The following is a 17,474-nucleotide window of genomic DNA, read 5'->3' as shown; positions in this document are numbered from 1 at the left end:
TTAGTAGTAAAATTGAACTATAGAAACATAAATTTTCAACGTGGATAGTATATATTGCAAAATGAAGCAGTCATTTTGTGGTCCACTGCATTTGGAAAACAAAGAAAAAGCAATGTGTTTGACTAGAGGGATAAGATTTCCTTTCTAGGTTTAATTTGCAAATCAAGAAACTTATCTCTCTTTTTCTTCTTCAGGTGGGCTTGTGAATAGTTGAAAAAAAAAGGAAAATACTCTTGATTGGTCTAAAGCTTTAATTTACTCTTAAGTAATTGAAAATAAAGTTACAACTAGTTGGTTGCAACCACTCAAGGTTGTATTGAGATGATTGAGATCCCTCCATACTTAATTTGAAGTTTCAGGTTCGAGTCTTAATAATAAAAAATTTCTTGGCAGGGAATGTTTTACCCCCGTAATGGATCTATCAACGCCTATTCGAAGTGTTGAAAATATAGCAATTTTTTTTATTTTTCGATCATTGTAAGCAATCTTGCCTAGCACAAGAATCTCCCCACAGCAACCTCCACTACAATAGAAACCTATAATGAGGAATCTGAATTAATCGAGCCAGTTAACTTTGAATACTGGATTGTTAGACAAACAAAAAAAACAGTTGGTTGCAACTTCAATTCCGCAAATTTGAACGTCTACCCTAAGAGCTTATCCACCACATGTATACGAGGGCTAGTGATTGGGCAAGTCATTAAGCTTAGTCATTTTGATCAACATTACCTAAGGATTTACATGTTTTCTTCTTTTAATTATTTTTGTTAATAACGTTGTTATAATAAATATATATAAGAAATTTCAAATATAGTCAAAGAAATACTAACTCTTTTAGCTTTAGGGGTTAGCTGAAGTTTATCTAACATTAAAGAATTGGGTTGATTAGGTGTTCAAGTTTGTCATGGATTGATGTCATTGTTTTTTTTGTGGCTCAAAGCATTCATACCCATTACTAATGAGGGCCTACAGAATATACTCTCCTAATATAATAAAATTAATCAAGCTAATAGAAGTAGAAAATTTGGATAAGTAGCCTTTATTATGCTGGATTATCGAGTAAAATATATAGATGTAGCTGTCTGTATAAACTGGACTTGACTATGTGCGCCATACGGATAAATCACTAACCTTTTCTTTTTTCGTTTTTTCTTTCAAAATAAAAGACACATACTAAAATACCTAGTGTAACTAAAATTTTACTTCATATTACTTACTCTCTCCGTTTCATTCAATTTATGTGAATCTATTTTCTTTTTAGTCTGTGCCAAAAAGAATGATATTTTTCCCTATTAAAAGTCTTCTCTCTTTTCTTAAACTCTGTGCTCAATCAAATGAGTTCACATAAATTGAAACAGAGTGAGTATTATTTTCTAAAAAGAATGACAAAGTTTTAAAACGAGAATAAAGATATCTAAGTATTTCTTGAAAAGATATTTTCGACAAAGTTTTCTGAAGATTTCTTGTGCAGGCAATTTTTTTGGAACAATCCCACAAAGATTTATCTTGCCCAAAACTTTTCTCCAATCTTTCCCCTGATCATAATATAATTCCCCTGTTTGGACCTTTGACTATAGCCCAAAAGATGAGAAGTCTAAACCAATGTCAAAATCTCACGTTTTTCAGCCAATTGGGCCTTTCAGATAATGTGCATGTTTATAATAATAGCTGGCATTTTGAAAAATAAGTGAAATTCATATGTAGAATAATTGTGTTGATATAAGTGGACACATTTTATCTACTAATAGTGGTTAAACTGGCATATTATCAAATCACGCCCCTAATGCCACATCTGCATATAAGAAATAAGGAGGATTTTGAGAAAATCAATAAAGCCTCTTACTAAACTAGATACATATTTCGCATGCAAATCTTTGTATTGAGAAAGCTCGCTTACTCGAAACTTCTCATTAGAACCGGTTTTTGCTAATAAATGTTGGTAGGAAAACACTTCAACTTGAACAATGAAAAATATCAACTGAACTGTGAATCAATTTCAACTTATTTCTACAAGCACATCCTCCATAACTTTTTGTAAAATGAAAAATAAAAAGCTGGAATTTAAATAAATAAACCAAACAAACCGTGAGATACATTTTTGAATTTAAAAAAGAAAAACTCAACTTATTAATCTTGAAAATAGGCTATCAGTAATAGCCTTTTTGCAATTAGTTGCCAAGCTGAAATAGTATGGTCCTCAATGTTTGTTTCTTCATTATCTTTCCATACAATCCTCTTCCCATTTTCATTGCTTTTTCCATCTCTAAAATTCCATTACAACCATTTCCCTTTCTCTTCAATCCTCTCATCAACACCTTCACAATTCTCTCATCACTTCCAACTGCATCCACAACACTATCAACCACACTTTCCATTAATGGAATCTTGCTTCCCCATTTCCTAATTAACCTTTCTGATTCATAAACTTCAGAATACACTTTCCAAAATGATGCTCTCAAATACCCTTTACCTTTTCCTCTTACCATCCATCTCCTCATACCTTCTTCTAATCTATAAACTACACCTCCCATATCTACTCCTTTCCCAACAAACATCTCAAATTCCATCATTTCTTGCTTTGAACAAACACCATTTTCAATTTTACACCTTTTGCATTTACAAACAAAGCCCCAATTTTTCGCCTTCTCTTCACGACTCCCATAGAGCAAAAACACATCAAAATAGGCCAATGTCAACTCTTCCCCTGCTTTTATATCTCTAGAAGCATGGATCATCACGTGATCGCCAACGTGGGAACGCCTCACGTTGGGATCACAAGAATGATTTATCAAAGAAGCCAAAAGCCAAAGACCAATACCATGTACATCACTGTTTTTCCCCTCAACTTTTGATGAAATCAACTCCTCAACAAGAGAGTTCACATCAAGTATATTTAGCAACTTTTTCATGTCAATATTCTTATCTTGAAAATTACTATCATCTGCCTCAGGCCTAAATAAATCTATGTCAGGAACCTCCAAATCATCCTCATTCTCACCAGTTGATAACTTACATATCAAATCGCGCGTTCGATTACATTTCTTAGCAGATTCCACAATCTTTTCAATAAAACTTTTCCACATATCTAACTGAGCTTGTTCCTTAGAATCTTGAAAAATGGATTCAGGTACTATAGCCCTTTCAACAGCAACAGCTTTAGTAACTAAAAGCAAACTCCCACAATCAAGATTCTTTGTTACAAACAAACCACGCCCACTAATTTCAGATTTTTTTATCTCTATCGGACCAATGTATTCTGCTAACTCAGGGGATTTTCCTTGGAATTTATTGAGTACCCAATCTGATATATCAAAAGCCCCAGTTCTTGATAAAAATTCAAGCTTTTTACACTTTTCTAAATACCCAGTAAGAGTTTCAGAATTTTCAAACTCATTGGGATCAAGACTTGCTTGTTTAAAACAGTCTAAGGCTAATCTATATTGGTCAAGAATGAGCAAAATCTTACCTTTACAAAGCAGAGTCTTGAAATGGGTGTTTTCGATTTCGGATGCTTCGTTACAATCTTTTAAGGCCTGAGGAAATTCTTGAAGATTTAAATGGGCTTCGGCGCGATTACAGAGAGCTAAACAGAGGGATTTTTTGAGTTTTGATAGGTTATTTGAATCAAGGTTTTTGTGGGTGTTTGAGATTTGGTTATGGCAAAGGGAGATGTATTCAGAGTAGGCTTTTATGGAGTCTTTATATTCTTTTCTGAGTAGAAGTTCTGAGGCTTTGGATCTGAGATTTTGCATTCTCTCTTCTTCTTCCTCCATTTTTGTGCAAGCAACTCTCTCTGTGTGACACAGTGTGTGTGTGTGTGTGTTTTGGTTCTCTTGTTGGAACTATTTGAATGAGATGGAAATGTAACGGTCGTATTTACTCTCACTCACGGAACATGTGCTAACGGCTACGTTGTTTTTACTTTCTTACCAAACTATTCCTTTTTAAGATTAAAACAAAAAAAGGTCATAGGCCGAAAGGAAGAAAGAATCATTTTCCAGGAATCCAAAATGATCAAAATTTCTTTATATTCTAGTTTAAATAAGATTTTAGATTTTATCTTAATGACGATAATAACAAGTCTTATACCCTATAGTATATTGTAACCAACTCCACAAATTTAGAAATTCCGATTTTAATTTCTTTTTCTCCTTTTAACTTTTTAATTCTTTCTCGATTATAGTTCACCATCAAAGTTATCAGCTAGTTTCACGCCCGTTTTGTCAGGAAGCCGTTTTAAAGTTATTTTTGGATAAAGCCGAGATAAAGGACGACAAGATCAATGAATTTAAAGCACTAAAAGGCCACATCTTCTACTATAGAGAAACATCTTTTGCTTCTTGGTTTCTACGAGGGAATGAAAATAAACTAAACCGAGATTAATTACGCATTTGGAGAAATTTTTCACTTTTTTCCGAATTTTTTTCACTTTTTTCTGAAATCAGCGTTTGGTTATAAATTTTTTAATTTTCATTTGAAGAGCATTTTGTAATTTTTCGAAAAATTGAAAAACTCCAAAAAGCTATTTTCAAAATCACTCACAAAACTTAAAAAACAACCCAAAATTATATTCATGTCCAAACACAACTCTAATTTTCAAATACCATTCACTTTTTTTGGAATTTCACAATTCTTATGTCCAAACGCCCACTAAGTATGTGTAACATATATTGACTGACAGTTTTGAAAAGTAGGCTGATTGGCGAGAGGAATCTGGCTCACTTATAAGCCACATTCACCTCCCACAGTTGATACCTCTGGATGGGAGGAAAAAAGAAAAAATAAGAACTTGATAATTTTGAAAAACTATAAGATAATTAAACGGTAAATCATGTAGTGGTTTTAGATTAAATGGTACTCCCTTTACTTTTGAATCGAAACAGCAATATATGCAGTTTACATCATATACAGCAAATAAACAATGGACTACCTTTCTTTTGAAACCAGAAGGGCATCTATTCAGTTTACATCACATACAGCAAATAAGTGAAGTGTTAAGAGCGAAGTACTCAACGTCTGGTTTAGGCGCACATCACGGACCCTGCCACTGACAAAAGCCTAGTATTTGTGTGGAGAATGGTAGAGGGGCTAACTCATTACCCACCGAATTTCGAATTGTATGCCACTGCCCTTCGGAAATTTCTAGGTTACATGAAAAAAAAACTAACGAGCGCCAGATGTCAACATCTTCTCTTGGCTGCTTTATCTCTTGACCTCACGAAGGATATTCTAATAAATATTACCAACACTCTTAGGTTAGCACAATGAGACATTCTAACACACAGGAACCATCTTAATTTGCACTTACCCTCAGCTTGGTTAAATAGCACAACAAATGATTGACTGCAAGGAGTTTACAGGTAACCTGCACCTGAAACGAGAAGAGAAAAGGAGATCTCCCTGTAGCCAAATGTTGTTATTTCCTTCTTAACAGCTCAGTATTGCATTTCATCGGTGTGAGAAGAGTGCCGATAAGATTTATGCCACCAAGACAACATGGATGGAATTGATCACTTTCTCAAAACGTACACTCCCTCTCTTAGTTCTAACTTCTCCTCAGCAACTAGACCAGATAAGAAGCTTTGCAGTTGTTGCAGCGATTTGTCATAAGGAGGATCAGCAATGCAAAACATCTGCAGCAATAATTTAGTACTAATTTTTTGGTATTTCATTGCTTCATGCCACAACATAGTTCCCAATTACGTATAATTATTTACAAGTTATAAAACTAATAATTACCTTGAGAGTATTATGAATACGGTCCAACGCCATGCTGCCAAAATTGGTAAGCATCCCAGTGATAAATTTCTGCAGCCAATACAAGCACCTTGTTTAGAAAGAAAGAAAAACCACTAGTGTTTTCTTTTCTGTTATTTTTTTTGAGATGATAACAGTTTTATATATTCAAAAGGCACAAAGGGCTGTGCTGGCCATAATTACAGGAGGTTTTACCAAAATATACATCTAAAATTTCTATCCTATTACAAGGATCCTAGAACATCTATTATAGCTTCTGGATCCTCTGTATAATCCTACTTACACCAAAAATAAAACAACTAAGAGTCCATTTTTATCTTCTGAATTGAGCTGCCCTTGTCTTCAAAACACCTTGAGTTCCTTTCTTTCCAAATAGACCACCATATGCAAGGAAGAATTAAATCCCATCTATTCTTCTGAGCTAAGGGACTACTCCCTTTATTCCAGCATGACAACATTTCCTTTGTGTTGTTTGGCATGACAACATTTCCTTTGTGTTGTTTTCTTTTCTGTTATTTTGTCCTTAGTTATTTGCGAGATGGTTTCTGTCCTTAGAACAATGAACTACCTAGCATTGCCCAATTTACATTTATTTAATAAAATATTAAACACATTTTGGACTTGAACAATAGACATCCAATTGGTGGTAGGTTTGATAATGATAAGATAAACAAAGCCATGCAAGAGGCTGCCATCTCTGTCCTGCCTTGCAAAAAGGTTCACAAGGAGTTTCCTGTCAACTGATGTTTACAACAACAACAAGCAGCCCAGTGAAATCCCACAAGTGGGGTCTGGGGAGGGTAAAGTGTACGCAGACCTTACCCCTACCTAATGAAGGTAGAGAGGTTGTTTCCGAAAGACCCTCGGCTCAAAAGAAAAGTCAACTGATGTTTAAGCTTCTGAAACCCATCGGTAATTATTTTCTATATCAGTAAGGGAATTATGCACAATATTTCAAAAACCCAGGTACCTCACTAGCAAAGAGAAGATTGCAGGCTTACTTTATCATGATGTTAATGCAACTTAATAGTTTGAAAACCACAGCTACCATGATCATAAGAATACACCATAAACAACTTTTAAGAAAAGAAAAGCCTCGTGTATTTACATGTTGACCACTGATAAGAGAGTGTATCAGAAACAGATACATACGAGATCCATTTATATGCAAAAGAAAGAAAAAGGAACTCAAATGGTATACCTCATAGACGGTCATCTCTTTTCGCAATTGGTCTTCAACAGAGGCCACAGACTGTTCTCCGTCCTCATCACCTGTCAATAGCTCCTCACAGCCTCCATCAATAGCTCCACTTTTACCTGTATCATTAATGGTTTCCACCAGAGTAAAAACATGATCGGCAGAGTCTGCCCCCGTTGACTCCGCCAGAACTCCCTAGTCAACCAAGTGGAAAAAAAAAGATCAAATAAATCTTTTCACCAGAGAACCATATACTGATGAAATTAAAGTTACAGGAACTAACCTTGCTTATCCAAAAATTTATTCTCCTATTCAACACATCAACAGCTACTCCAACTGCAGCTGCAAGGTTCTTAGATGTCCATCTGCAACATGAGGTGTACATACCCTTTACAGCATTGACAAGAAGTTTTCGGAAGATATGCATTAAATAAAACTACAAAGATGTTCCCCAAAGTTACCTTTTCTGATCTTGAAACTGCATAATAATTGACGCATGCAAAGGAGTAACATTGAACTGCATTGCTCTATCTTCAAACTGGAGCTCCAACTACCAATAAAATAGCAGTAAAAACAGTTCAGTCATTTGGGTATAGCAAAGGATGCAGGGAACAGAGAGCTCAGATCTAGAGATTTAAATCAGCTGTTCGTGTAGACTATTTTGAAAGACAACACAAGTCCCAAGTACACTGTACAGTGACTAACCTTTACACTGCCCAGATTTTTCTTCCACACTAGCTTACGTGGTGTCTTAATTTCAGTATACCTTTTAGCATAATCGGTCAGGAGTTGCTCGACAGGCTCTGGTAAATTGACTGCCTCATCCTACCATCAAATCACCAGACTTTGTTACTTGACCAGCAAAAACAAATAAAAACAAACAAAGAAAGCTATGCAAAAGGCAAACAATTGACACTACTAAACGAAGGCCTATCCCAAGGATGATTGGGGTTTGGATGGGGGAGGGACCCACGAGAAAGGAGAAAGTAACAGTCATTTCTCTCAGTCATCAAAATTTAAAAAGGATGTTCCAAAATCTAATTTCCTTTCTCGGTTTTTTTCTTTTCTCCAAGTGAAGTGCAGAGGGGGTTAATCCCCACACCTACAAAGGCATCTCTTCATAATTTACATAAGCTCATACATAACATCTGCAATCTCCATGAAAGTAAAATAGCTAGTCATCTGTGGACACCATGCTACAGATACAACAGCTTCTTAAATCTTTGTAGGACGTCCAAAGGCAGAGGCAATGACAATAGGAAGTCATAAAGGAAAGATTTGTCAACACATCAAGGATATCAAAGGGGACATTTACTTGATTCAGAATAAGACCATGGATTGTGAGTGTCAAGGGTTCAGAACTTGTTTCATTTATGATTATATTGGAAGAAAGAAACCACAATTAATATCGCTAAAAATAAAAATGAAGCAGTTCAGTTTGAAATATTCTTGCACAGTTCATTTTTTATTTTTTCACATTTAACTTCTGTAGGGTAAAAGATAACTTGCCCAAATTGGCTCAAGATGCTCCACTAGATAACTAGAAGATTTTACCAACATATCTGGTAAACAAATGATTGTATCAGTAAATGGAAGAATAAAAACATACCTGAATAGGAGGCCAGAAATTTGAAGATATGATGGTAGCATTAAGATTGTCCAAAGATACCTCGAGGTCTCTTTGCTCTGTATTTGAATAAAAGCAGTAAAAATTGAGACTGCATAAAAGAATGGGAAGCTCAAGAACAGGACAAATGAGTTGCAAACATTACCTGGCTGTGGTTGATGCTTGATAGTGGCCTTTATATTTGTATTTGTCCTCTTTGAGTCAATCAAATCATTAAGCATTATTTCACATTTCTGCATGCTGCTTTCTCCAAAATGAATCTGCAAATGATAGGAAAGTCAAGCTGACAATGTAAATGAAGATGAAATCATATAGCAGAAAAGGTGTCTGTTTTCAAGTACATCATGTGACAGATTTGAAACGATAGAGCATTGGCTTGACCCGTTACCTTGAGAAGTTCTAGAGTACGTATTTCTGCATCAATGTCATAATCAGATTTGTTCAAAAGCTTTTCGGCCAGCATTACACGATATTCACTAACCAGCTGATCTTTGGAACCAATTATGCCAACTACCATACCAAGTATGTCAACCTTTCTTCGGTATCTGCTTCCCTTGGATGGATCTGCCTCTACAGGGTCAGGCTCCCAGCTTAAAGATTTCGGATCATAAAAGATATATACATAAGATATAAGTACAATATAAGTATATCCTCCAATCATTTCCAAAACAGTAGTGACAAAGATGGCATACTTTTGTGCATTAATCCATGCTTGCTTGTCATCGGAGTTAATATCATCATCCACAATAGTGTTTTCTTGACTCTCTTCATCTCTATTCAATTCTTCCAGCAGGCTATCTCCAGAACTGCCAGGTCCGTTGGGATTTCCACCAGTTCCATCAGTAAGCATGGTCACAATGCATTTAATTGTATCTTTTCTCCCCCTTAGGTATTCCCTTATTGGTTCACCAACAGCTTCAAGAAAAACACCTGCAGGATCTATAGTTCGAAGTGCTTTGATTGTTGAAACATATTGGTGCAATATATCATTGGTCGAGGCACCAGCTGTTAGTAATCTATATCTCAATGATGAGATAAAAGAATCTACCAGCTTCGAATGTTGCCCAGTATACTCGAGACACTGTTTCAAGTCTTCAATAGCAGGAGCACTGTCAAATTCTAACAGTCATCAACTCACAAGTTGGAATATTTGAGATCTCATATGAGTAAAGTAGTTAATATGTCAGTAATTGATAAGTCAAGAAAACATGCTGAATTGGTACTAGAAAGCCTAAATGATAGAGAAAAAACCAGAGAGTGCTGCAATAAGTTTTACTCGTAAGATGAATGAAAACAAGGCTCAATATATTAAACTAGTCAAAAGGAAGAAACATAGGTAAAAAGTAAAGATAGTGTTTCGTCCTGGGGTACACCAGTGTTGTTTGTGAAAAAGAAGGATGGTTCGATGAGGATGTGTATAGATTATCGGCAGTTGAACAAAGTATCAAGAACAAGTATCCGTTGCCGAGAATTGATGAATTATTTGATCAGCTTCAGGGTGCCAAAGTGTTTTCGAAGATTGATTTGAGACGTTATGAACACAAATCCATACTCAATGCTATAACCAAAAAGGGCTCAATAAAATATTAGCCACAGGGAAGAAACATAAGTAAAAGTAAAATCAGGACATTATAAATACAAACCCCTATGCATGTTATATTCACTTTTGAAAAATAAGTGAGTGAAGAATATTGCTGTACATAGGTGAAAATTCATCTCGGTCTCTATCATTCAAGTATGCATACAACAAAGAACTTTCTTTAAGTCTAACATTATAAGACATATCATAAGTTAAACTTGGACACAGGGTCTCATGTTTTGCGCCAAGTCTTCTGTTTCTTCCCAACTCTAAAACTTGGACACAAAGTCTCATGTTTTGCAACAAGTCCTCTTTTCTTACCTACTTTGGGCCATAGGAGGCTACATCAATGAACCATTCCCTTTGCTTCATACTCTTGTGCAAGCACGGGGAGTATCCTTAAAAATCAGATAATTACATAATATTAATTATTATTCAATCAATGAGTGCCACAAATTCAAGGATTCTTACTTCCTGGTGCATCACAACGACGAGAGTGCATGTTATTTATTGGAGAAAAAAGAAAGGAAAAGTACTAGTGCATGTTAAATTTTGCACTAAAGCTAGCCTGGAATCCTTAAGAAGTATAGTAAAAGGCTCCATTGTACAACTTAACTCGAGATGACCCTAAATAAAAAAGTTAGACAAACAACCTTTGCAGAAACGAAGACCATCACCAGTGGTCCATATTAATCTTTTTGTCCAAAAGAACATGGATTACGAAAACTTAGACCACAAGAATAGTTGGCAAGAAACAGTAATTTATGGTTCTTTTGGATGGAGAGGAAGGAAGAGAAAGGAAAAGAGAAAAAGGGGTGAGTTTAGTTCTTTGGTTTTAGAATGACTTTTTGGGAGAGAAGGAGAGGGATAAGGTTATGCACACAATGTTAAGTTTCAGTTCCATCCAAAAGTGAGCGGAAACAGAGGGAAAGACACTTTCTAGTAGAACTTTTTAACGCCCAAAAAGAGACTAGATGTGTTAACAAGAGAAATACTTCGTTAAGGGTAGCAGAGTCAAATCGCTTCCTCTCTCATCCAAAAACAGAATATTATCACTCCTCTCCTCTATTTTCGTTTACACGGTCTTCATTCTTCTTTTTCTTTCAAACCTTTCATTCCAAATATCTGACTTTTATCATTTAAGGACCTGCTACTATATATGCTCATGGGCAGAGAGTGAAGCCCCCCCACCCCCACCCACCCACACACAAAAAGGGAAAAATGAAAAGAATGAATAGTAACTCACCTTTCTGGATAATCTACAATGATTTCAAAAAGTTTGGCTATTCTTAAATCCTGCAAGGTCTCATAAGCATAATACTCTAAGCGCAATTGCCATCTAACAAGCCCCTCAGATGGAATTCCAGCTCCAGAATAGCACAAGGACGGGTGGGATGCCAAGGGCGACTTCAGGCCAGAGGAAGTGTCATTGCAGCTAGTAAAATCACCAAGGTACTCAAGAAGTGCACGCAAGAACTGAAGGGGCACAGCCTGCAGAAATTGGTTCTCAATGTTAACAAATCGGATCCAGTAGTCCAAACATTAACGTTATCCATGTTCTTCAAGTTTGAGCCGAAAATTCATGAGGAATTGATGTTTTTTTTGAGAGAGAGACAGGCATGGGGAATTGATATTCGAAATCATATAACCTTTCACAAAGGTATTGTGTCGTTTTCACAATGTCTTCCAAGCTAATCTATACGCAGATCACATGAGTGAAAGCATCATTAACAATAAATTGGTAAAAAGCATAACAAAATCCATTAGATCTATCCAGTGTTATCAAAGGCGCGCTTAAGCCCTGAAGCGAGGCTCAAAACATGTTGAGCGCTTCGCCTCGCTTAGTAGGCACTTCAGTGTTGTTATCAAGGCTCTAAGGTATATTTTTCCTTACTAATGAGCACGATCCTGAAGAGGTGCACTTTATCGTAAATTTTCTTCAATTTCTTTGTCCATATATTTGGTATTCATACTTATAGATATTAGTCTTGGACTACGCATACAGATTTGTAGTTTTCTCCATTTGCTCCTTTCTTCATTAAAGCCCACGCTTTATTTGCGTTTTACGCTTAAAGCCCCAACAGATCTTAGAGTTTTTTTGTGCTTTTCGCCTTTGATAACACTGGATCTATCTGACTCAAAATGTATGACTATTGAACTGCAGAATATCAATGGAATCGAAACTAGTGACTGGGCAAGGAAAAGAGATTTCATTTCAGGATGCACACTATAGTCGCTCAATATCCTAAGTGAGTCAAATGACCACCATACAAGAAGTCATTGCAAATCTAAGAGTGCTGAAGAAGATAACTTTCAAATGAGCTCGAATTGCAACTCTAAAATAGAACTCTGAAAGGATCTTTGCACTACTAATTCGAGACGTGAAATTGGGATCATGCAGATGAGACCAACCTGTATCCATGCTTTGATGGACTCCAAAACAGAGCTCCTATAGTCATCACCAGCCAAATCATGTACTTTGTCCTATCACCCGCATTCAAAAGAATAATTGAGTACAAGATTAAATGAATGGAAACTTTATATGATTTGAAACGAAAGATAAATCTAATTTTTTTGGTCAAAATTAACAAAATCAAGCATGCTGACAAATCACCATAACATGATTGATGTTAACTGAAAATGCCGATAGATCAACTGAATCTTCATCACCAATGACCATATACCTTTAGAAGAAAAAATATGGCAGAAGCGTATGCATCTTCCGCCATAGATGTAAAGCCAAGATTTCTCAGATCACGAACAACCATACCAATGTTTTTCACCAACTTATTGTTCCCCGAAAATCTTGCATATTTATGGTTTCTATCACTATCCGCATTAGCACATTTGTTGGGCAGTTTGCTTTTTTCATCTAAATCCATTTTATCATCCATGCCTAACTCATCATCATCCTCAGAGTTTGCACCTGCAATTGTACTCAGCTCTTCCAGTCTTCCTTTGAAGTACCAGTGTAGTATCCCTAAAAGATTTAGTAAGGGAAAGGACAAGAAAGAATTAGAATGTACACCTCATAGATAATAGCCATATAAACGTCTTAATATGAAGCTTCTCTTACTCACTCTTTCTCTTCCAAAAAGTGAACAGGAAGAATAAATATATAAGAATTTCAAACTTCTTCCTTTCCAAAATATGTGTATGTGTGTGTGTTTATTGTAAAGACATCTTCTAACTTGTAGATTCAGAAACCAAAGCAGTAAGATTAGTGACTAAAGAAGTATAATTCTTGTGTTGCAGCTGGCAACCCTGGGCAATAGTATCAAACATTTGGTACTTTGCTGCATGATTGGTCCAAGAACAGAACTGATTTGAACGAAACACAGAGAAAAGAGAATGGTTTAACTTCAAATAGGACAAAACAAACAATCTCAAGACCTCAGAAAGCTACCATATCCATGACGAGACTGTAGTTTACCTTCTTTTATTTGGACTGTTCAAGAGGTAATTTTAACTGGTTTTGATACAAAGCAAACAGGTCAATAACAAAAGAGAGTCCCAAATGGGTGTCTTTCCATCAATGAGTACAAATTAATACAACACCATTTGAGCTTGAATACACTGAGGTTGCTGCCACCCTTTTATTCCCAAGAGACACGCTTGTGTATAATAAGCTGGTCAAGACTTTTCACATAAATTATCAATTTGTAATAAACTACAAAAGACAATGAACAATAAAGTATAGGAACTATATTATGTTCATCAAAAAAAAAAAATTAACTCCCCTTTTTCACTCTTATAATCTCAGTTTAACCATGCCTTGAAGATCATAAAAAATAAAATGTTCTATAAAGGTGGTCAGTAGCACACTTTATAGCCTTCAGCTCAAGTAATACCGCCAATTAGCCATTTGAGAAAGCAGTCAAATGATCAGAATTCTACTATCAAGAAAGTAACTACCTTTATCGGCATTGCATAAAGGGAAAAGGAGAAAGAGATTGGAAGTGGGGAAACATTTAAAAAGCACAACTAAGCAAAACTCAGCATGTACTATGATTCTATGAAGTAATCCACATACCAGGAAAATGGCGAGGAAGACTAGCCAAAAGAACTGAAGACACAATTAGTTGATATTTTGAGAACAGATAAACTCGAGTAGAATCTGGGTTCACTTGTCCTTGTGACTTGTTTTCTTCGTACGACTGTAAAGCATGAGCCAACAATAATAGGCACTTCTCCTGATACTGCTTTTCAGATGATATCTCTTCCAAAGCTTTACATATTACTTGCTGAATCTCTTCTTCTAGAATCTGTATCAATAACAATCAAGTACGTCCATATAAAGTTGCTAAGCCCTAAAACCAAGTCATAGCCTGAGCAAGATTAAAATTGCTAAGATGGCAAATCGAATCAGCAGCAAAAGTGAGAATATAACCATGCACATCCGCTAGCTAGACAAGATATTATTGACAAACAAAATGCGTTTTCCATGTAAATTACTTCCCCGAATAAGAAATGCAGTTAACCATAAGGAAGCTAAGATTCATAATTATAAGCCTCTACCACAGACAATGTTTAACAAACTTGTAGCAACGGAAGCAAGAATTGAAGACCAAGAAAACTATGGTATAAAATATCATAACTAAAACCAAAAAGAAGAGTTTACACTACTACTCAAAAAAGGTGTGTGTAAATGGGGTTGTTAGGTCGTGTAACATACACATTTTCTCCGTCAAAGTAAGACAGGATTAGGAACAAAATAGAAAACTTTACACTAAGCAACAAAAATCCAAAAATTACGACAAGCATAGAGAATCCTCATTAACAGTAATCCTGCATTTGCTCACACAGACAAGTTCACGGTGAAAATCAAAGTAGTGATCCATTCTTGTAGTTCCATAGTATTGCCTTATCCTTAATATAGAACAGTATATCACATGTCAAAGGGACCGTATACACATACTGGATCCTTATTAGTTTCAAGTGGAGCAACATTGCTGTAAGGTTCAAAATAACTCCAGAACCTTCTTGCTCCATTTCTCTCGAATGTTTCCTGTTCCAACACGACATTGTCACTATGAGTTCAATAAATATACCTATTAGAGTCACAGCCACACTGGCTTTAAAATGCAATAACTAAGTTACAAATCATAATGTACATGGTGTGGCTGAAAACTGCGAAAATAAAATCATTTCAAAATATTTGAATATTTTCCTTGTAGAAAACATTTCAAATTCAGGGTATTCAAATAGTAGAAAAATGATTTCATTAACCAAGATATTGTCTGTGAAAACATTCCAATACTTGAATCCCTCGAATTGTGGAAAATGTTTTCTCCAAGGGCGATATCCGAGAAAGAGAAGAAAATCACTTCAGTCACTTTAGTGCGGAATTTGTTTACGATTGTTCTCCTTATGTCCAATATACTATACCTTGTATAATTACCATATATAACCTACTGTTATTTTTTTATCAAGATATCACCTACTATTATACCCAATCAAACACAGGAGACAACGATCCAGGTTACAATTTTCCAATGTAAAACATTCTCCTCCAAATCAAACCACTCCAATGGAAAAACCTTTACTTGTAGGTAATAAAATTGAGTAGCCATGTTTTTTTGAGTATTTTAATCTACTATCGAATTACTCAAAGTCCTATGCTTTCTGGGAGTTGTTTTGCCTTTCAGCGATTTACACATGTATCTAAAAAAAAAAAGAGCTTCTACTACTTTTTATTACTTATAATATTAGCCTGAGTTGAGTTTAAATGGAGTAACGTGGTCAGTGAGGAGTCATACAACCGGCTCTAACTTGTTTGGGACTAAGGTCTACTATTGAAATATGAAGAAGAAAAAAAAGATCAGATAAGTAAAACTTTAGAAATATGTAAACTTTATTCAAATATCGCTTCGATAGATGTGAATTCACACTAGACTTTACTTGTACGTAATGAAATTGAGTAGTGATGTTTTTTCAGCATTTTAATCTACTTTCAAATTACTTTACGTCCTATGCTTTTCTGGGAGTTAGTAATATAATACTTCTTTTATATTAAGAGATGCGTTTAAATGGAGTAACATGGTCAGTAGCCGACTCCAAATATGTAAATTTTATTTTTTTTAAAAAACACATCAAATTTGAGCAGACCTGAACGCAGCAAAGGAAGTGTTGTTCAACTAGAGACGCCAGGCCGTGTTCGCAGAGATTCTTAACTTGCGTCATGAACTCGGCACTGAATGACAAATCACCGCTGCCTTTAAGAAGAGCTTCTGAAGTGGAGCAAAAGCCGTTCCAGTTTTCTGATATTTTTGCTATGGAATCGACACTCAGTGACTCCAATATCCCCAAATTGCACGTCATTGTACAGCTCTTACAAAGTTTATCTCTTTGGCCGTCACTGATGATTTAGAAATTTAATTTTCCGGCGGACAAAACCCTAATTGACTAAGTAAGAATAAAATCATGCGCATTAGATTTGTAATTGAGCTAAAAGGTGGGAAAGGGAGACTTGGAGAGATAAAGAGTGGGGCTTTGGGAAGAGATGGTGATCTGCTGCTCGCTTCAATGGTGTGAAGAAGAGGAGAATCGAGCTACTGCATTTGCCGCCATTTTCCTGTTTTGAGTACCTGTTGACTGAGCAGCACATGTTCATACCCGACCCGAATGGATTAAACCACAAAACTTCCTTAAATAATGTGTATAATTAATTAATATTATGCTCCTTCATAATTTATAATTTAAAAAAATGACCTTGTGTAATTTTAGATCTGTTACGTATAAAACAGATCTAATGTGTAAAATAATCGGTGGAGTAATAAAACTAAAAACAAGTTTGTAAAGAGTCACAAAACTTATTGACCCTAAAAATATTGATGCGCCAGTTTAAACTATGACCATACTTTTTTATTTTTGATAATACCGATCAATCAAATTCTAACCCTCTTTAAGTATTGGTATCGAATAATTCTAATAGTTGAAATTTATGTAAATTAGAAAAATTCACATATTAGGGAGAAATTCAAAAATAGTTAGATTTACAAGTGGTCATTCAAAAATAGTCACACTTTCAAAAGTCAACTAAATTTAGCCACTTTTCATGTAAAGGTAAATCTGAACGAAAACACTATTCGAAATCCGGAAAATACTCCAGCATAATATACTAGAACTCCAGTATATTATACTGGAGCCAGCAAAGTATACCGGTCCAACATAATATATTGGAAGTTCATACACAGGTGCACCGAACTCCGGTATATTATGTTGGACCGGTCTCTGTTGCAGCAAAATAGTGGCTATTTTTCAATGACTTGACAAACGCCGGCTATTTTTGAATGACCAGTCCGAAAACTGGC

At 35.5% G+C, this 17,474-nt stretch overlaps 2 protein-coding genes across 3 annotated transcripts; both read right to left on the bottom strand.

Annotated features, from left to right (window-relative positions):
• Nucleotides 1–1,957: 1,957 nt before the first annotated feature.
• Nucleotides 1,958–3,814, bottom strand: LOC104100628 (methyltransferase FGSG_00040). The gene has a single exon (XM_009607902.4). It carries the CDS (start codon nucleotides 3,771–3,773, stop codon nucleotides 2,169–2,171), a length of 1,605 nt encoding a protein of 534 aa, XP_009606197.1. The 5' UTR covers nucleotides 3,774–3,814; the 3' UTR covers nucleotides 1,958–2,168.
• Nucleotides 3,815–4,817: 1,003 nt separating this feature from the next.
• On the bottom strand, nucleotides 4,818–16,799 carry LOC104100627 (anaphase-promoting complex subunit 2). Of its 2 annotated transcripts, XR_687296.4 has the most exons (17): nucleotides 16,270–16,799; nucleotides 15,080–15,169; nucleotides 14,195–14,426; nucleotides 12,846–13,141; nucleotides 12,574–12,645; nucleotides 11,408–11,652; nucleotides 9,275–9,691; nucleotides 8,971–9,172; nucleotides 8,728–8,842; nucleotides 8,565–8,641; nucleotides 7,661–7,780; nucleotides 7,417–7,505; nucleotides 7,239–7,320; nucleotides 6,959–7,150; nucleotides 5,740–5,808; nucleotides 5,309–5,633; nucleotides 4,818–5,229 (listed from the first exon to the last, which is right to left on the bottom strand). XR_687296.4 is itself a non-coding variant. In XM_009607901.4 (16 exons), exons 1-16 carry the CDS (start codon nucleotides 16,480–16,482, stop codon nucleotides 5,511–5,513), a joined length of 2,634 nt encoding a protein of 877 aa, XP_009606196.1. In that variant the 5' UTR covers nucleotides 16,483–16,799; the 3' UTR covers nucleotides 4,818–5,510. The 2 variants fall into 2 exon arrangements, 1 of the variants encoding a protein (XP_009606196.1); XM_009607901.4 differs by having other exon boundaries at nucleotides 4,818–5,633.
• Between the last annotated feature and the right edge of the window lie 675 nt (nucleotides 16,800–17,474).

This window comes from Nicotiana tomentosiformis, chromosome 10, assembly GCF_000390325.3.
Source record: "Nicotiana tomentosiformis chromosome 10, ASM39032v3, whole genome shotgun sequence".
NCBI lineage: Eukaryota > Viridiplantae > Streptophyta > Magnoliopsida > Solanales > Solanaceae > Nicotiana > Nicotiana tomentosiformis.
The sequence above is the reverse complement of the archived record's forward strand: the minus strand, read 5'-3'. Positions and strand labels throughout refer to the sequence as shown.

Bases quoted from the DNA above. Each gene is read 5' to 3' on its own strand.
- LOC104100628 (XM_009607902.4), bottom strand. From the start codon at position 3,773: ATGGAGGAAGAAGAAGAGAGAATGCAAAATCTCAGATCCAAAGCCTCA.
- LOC104100627 (XM_009607901.4), bottom strand. From the start codon at position 16,482: ATGACGTGCAATTTGGGGATATTGGAGTCACTGAGTGTCGATTCCATA. The intron at 9,173-9,274 runs GTATGCCATCTT...GAAATCTTTAAG, and splicing joins GCATGGATTAATGCACAAAA to CTGGGAGCCTGACCCTGTAG. The intron at 5,809-6,958 runs GTATACCATTTG...TATTGGCTGCAG, and splicing joins AAGAGATGACCGTCTATGAG to AAATTTATCACTGGGATGCT.